The 4,297-nt window shown below is 32.8% G+C and overlaps 2 protein-coding genes across 2 annotated transcripts in view; one reads left to right on the top strand and one right to left on the bottom strand.

The window, feature by feature from the left end:
* Positions 1-4,297, bottom strand: part of LOC118733156 (transferrin-like) — a 10,666-nt gene that overhangs the window by 3,158 nt on the left and 3,211 nt on the right. The gene's annotated exons all lie outside the window — the stretch shown is intronic.
* LOC118733157 (transferrin-like) lies at positions 1,197-2,257 on the top strand. The gene is made up of 3 exons (XM_036462431.1): positions 1,197-1,336; positions 1,456-1,698; positions 2,061-2,257. The coding sequence occupies exons 1-3, from the start codon at positions 1,252-1,254 to the stop codon at positions 2,240-2,242; spliced, it is 510 nt and encodes a 169-aa protein (XP_036318324.1). The 5' UTR covers positions 1,197-1,251; the 3' UTR covers positions 2,243-2,257.

Genomic DNA, 4,297 nt, shown 5'->3' on the forward strand with positions numbered 1-4,297 from the left:
TAAAGATAAAGATAAAGATAAAGATAAAGATAAAGATAAAGATAAAGCTAAAGAATAAAATTGCCACACTCGTATAAGTAAAATACTCATAAAAGTTTCACTTTAGTCGCGCTTGGAATTCACATACAACTTTTTTAAATAAAAGTGTACATTTTCGTCCCCCATGTATTTATCTTTTATAAAAATAATATCTAATTATAAAACACTTAGTCCCACTGTTGCTGTTGTAAAGCAATGCACATCTGTTGCTTGGCCATTTGTTATAAGATCAGCGATGCCGGCCGGCTAAAAGGAAAACGTAAATAACAACAAATATTTCCACCTATAATGTATGTCTGCAGGTAGGTATTTATGTACGTGCACTTGAGCGTGTATATGCATTTGAATACATACATACATACATACATACATACATACATAAATAAATGTACATTTGTATACGCTTTTTTTTGCATAATTTATAGAAATTCTAGAAAAACGAGTGGATGGTAAAACTATGAAAGTTTAAGTATGCTTATAGAAAATGTAGACAACAAACCGGTTTGCATGTTATATATTTATTAAAGGTGGACGAGTACCTTTCCAGATCGCCGTGTTGAGTTGAATGTTGAACGCAGATAATGACATTCAAAATGCATAAAATAACAACAATAACAATATACTTAGTTAAGTGGCCAGGCGAAACCGCTATCCCGCAGAGGTTAAGAACAAAGAGCAGAACATTTGGAAATGCGTCGGCATCAGCATCAGCAGAGATTTACTTATCTGCGGCGATGTAACGATTTACGATGACCATCGGAGGTTTCAAGTAGGCATTATTGCAAAATTAGCAGAAAAATTATTAACAAATTGCAGCAACAACAATGCAACACAAATGCACATTTATAGAAAAATTATAATACATATACATACATATGTACATAATCAAAGCAACGTCAAGCAGCTACGCCAAGCCAGGTTAAAGCGCTGAAAAATCAAGCTTTGCGAAATATAAAGGAAAAATAATCATTTTGGTGAATCCCGAGCTTGTGGTCGGCCCAACAACACTCCGGGTAGGGGACCCCGCATAGCCACAACGACGACGTTCGAAACCAACTAACTACATACATATGTATGTATTTATGTGGGTATGTCCATATGTAGGTACATGTATGTAAACAAAGCGCGCACATTGCCTATAAAAAGAAACTGGCTGGCGATGCACTCAACAGTTGAGTATTTGCGGTGAACTAGTGAATAGGCAGCGCTAAAATGGGTTTTACGAGAACAGTTTATTTGGCTACAGCCTTATTGGGCGTGGCTAGTTTGGCGTTGGTGCAAGCTGACGAACAAATTTGTAAGTCATATACATATATGTACATAAATGGAATATTTAGTTAAAAAACTCTTTGCTAATAAAAAAGAAAAAAATTAAAATTAAAATCAAAAACTGTATGTATGTATGTGTGTATATAGATCGCATGTGTGTGCCTCAAAAATACTACAAAGACTGCTTGGATCTGCTGAAGGATCCCTCTGAGGCTGGCATAAAAATGGAATGTGTCGCTGGACGTGATCGCATCGATTGCTTGGACAAAATCAATCAACGCAAGGCTGATGTGCTCGCCAGCGAACCGGAGGATATGTATGTTGCTTATCATACTAAGAATCAGGATTATCGCGTCATCTCGGAAATACGCACGAAGGAGGATAAGGATGGTGAGTGGTTAGTGGTGTACTCAGAAAAAAAGTCGTTATATGTATAGATACTTAAATCAAGCCCAAGTTAATACTTTTGGCCAAAAAAGTGCAGTAATACCTGAAATTTTTAAGCGGTAAATTCAATTCTTATTTAAAGAATTTTTCATTAAAACGAAATTTTGTGATTAGGTTAATATTTTAAATATATTTAAGACAATTTTTTTTTTAATTAAAAGTGTTGAAAGCCGAATTTTATTAAGCTTGAATTTGATTTATGACACTAAATTTTTCTGAGTGTAATGAATACAATATGTACATAGTTGTGCATTATACACCAACAAAAGTGTAACGTTTGTGCCAATTCAATATCTTCATTGCAGCCGAGTTCCGTTATGAGGGCATTATTTTGGTGAAGAAAAATTCGAATATTAACAGCATGAAGGAGCTGCGCGGCAAGAAATCCTGTCACACCGGTTTTGGACGCAATGTGGGCTATAAGGTGAGTGAGCTAATGCTTTTTGTGAAGAATTTGTGGAGGGTTTTTTCAATTATGCGTTCTTAGGAAAAATTAGACTTTGTGTTAAAAAAGTAGAAAATTTAATTATTAAATCAGCGAACAAAAATGACCGTTAAGTACCAAAATTTCTGTGTTTAGGTCACTGCAAGATCGATATTTGATCTTTATTTTTTCGGTCAAATTTAAATTTTGTTTTGTGATTTTTATTTATACATAGTTTAAGAAAAGTCGAGATTTTTAAACGCGCTAATCTTGAAAAGTACTGTCCGGATTTTGACAAGACTTTTCTTATTTTAATCTGTATTTATAGGAGCAAAAACTTTAGATTTAGAATATTTTCTAAGCCATTCCTAAAATATTTAGGTTTTAAATTTTCTCAGTTTCAGTGGTAACCGCAATTTAGATTTTTATTTTTTCGAGCACTTTAACCGTTATAACTTATACTGCGTTCTTATGAAGGTTTTGGGTCCTTTATGATTTAAAAGATTTAATCTGAAAACAACGGCATGTTATGATCGAAAAAATAAAGACCATGAAATAACTTTTAAAATTTATCATAAAAATATAAATCCAATTTCAATAGTTGAATCATGATTTTTTACTAAATAGATCATTTCCGTAGAACCGTGTCCCTGGAATAATTTTTTTATTTTTAACTCACCCATTTGTTTTAGAATTTTATTCATTCTAAGTAATTCACTTTTTGATCATATTTCATTATTCAATTATACTCGACACTCAATTTGGCGATCATGTCGCACATGTTACTCAAAAGCGTATTAACTCGAAATTTTTAACTTTAGATGTTATGTGTTGAAAATGTTATAATATAAATATTTAGTTGTAATTTGTTGCTACAAAACCACACTAAAGTCTCCCGTATGATTACAAAAAAAAAAACGCAGATAAATTTATTTGCTCTTAATGATCCTTTGCGATTATTATGTTATAACTACAATTACCAAAATCTGAAAATAGGGATAGCTCAACGATTATTTTTCATCGTAAAGTCCAAGTCTCAAAATATCATTCAAGTATGATCGAAAATTGCAAATCTAAAATTAACTAAAATTCAGCAGAGATCGCAAAATAACATTTCTGCTATGATTCGAATCGAAAGCATTATTCTTCATTATGATTTATCTACCAAATCTCAAAAAGGTACGGTCTGTGATTAAAAGTGATCTCCAGCTAAGACCGAGTTTTGTAATCATCGAAGTTAATGATTTTTTAGTTAAATAAGTATCAATTTCCGAACAAAAGTGATCCTCAGCTCACATATTTTTCACCGTCATCGAAGTTGGTGATTTTGTTTTGCCAAGAAGGTATTGTTTTCTTCTAAAATGTGATCTTCAGCTTAGACCGTATTTTCGTTTATTTTTTCGTTAAAATGTATGCATCCGAACCAAAAGTGATCTTTAGCTCACCAAAGCGAAAGATTTTTGTAGACAAAAATGATCAAGTTCCTAAAAAAAGCGAAAAGAGCTACTTTTATAATCATCCTACTAAATTGGTTTCAGCCAAAATAGCGATCGATAAAAAGCGATCTTTCGTTCACGTAACTACTAATTCTTTAAAAAATAAGTAACGATCCCCAATTACAAGCTATTTCCATTCAAGTGAAATATTTTTCAGCTAAGAAAGCTTGATCGTTGATCAAAAGTGATGTCGAACTCAGAATTTATTTGGCAATTCATTCCCCTGGTGATTCTCAAGTTATTCCTTAATAAGCTCATGTTTAGGTTATACATACATATGTTCTTATGAATGCTCTGGAATGTTCCAGATAGGTAGGTAGATTGCCAGAGTAGCGATTTTTCTTGCTTGGCCACGATCGAGTGAGTTCTCGGTTGAGTCTGATCTGAAAGTAATTTCCATCGAACCATAAGCGACACTAGAGACATGATCATACATATTATATATGTACCTACCTCAATTATGAATAGCGTAGTCTTACACGAATTAAACAATTATTTAGCAGCTTAGCTTTACATTTGTCGTTTCTAATTTATCTTGTGCATGACTTTAATTTGATCAACAAAAAAAAAAATTGAAAATCCCACTAATCTTGCTCAACTGCCCCTAATGACCAAATTAGCA

The sequence above is a fragment of the Rhagoletis pomonella genome, unplaced genomic scaffold (genome assembly GCF_013731165.1).
Source record: "Rhagoletis pomonella isolate Grant_MI unplaced genomic scaffold, Rhpom_1.0 Rhpom_scaffold_00002, whole genome shotgun sequence".
Lineage (NCBI taxonomy): Eukaryota > Metazoa > Arthropoda > Insecta > Diptera > Tephritidae > Rhagoletis > Rhagoletis pomonella.

Excerpts from the sequence above, each read along its gene's own strand:
- LOC118733157 (XM_036462431.1), top strand. The coding sequence starts at position 1,252 with ATGGGTTTTACGAGAACAGTTTATTTGGCTACAGCCTTATTGGGCGTG. Across the intron at positions 1,337-1,455 it reads GCAAGCTGACGAACAAATTT|ATCGCATGTGTGTGCCTCAA; the intron begins GTAAGTCATATA and ends GTGTGTATATAG. Across the intron at positions 1,699-2,060 it reads CACGAAGGAGGATAAGGATG|CCGAGTTCCGTTATGAGGGC; the intron begins GTGAGTGGTTAG and ends TCTTCATTGCAG.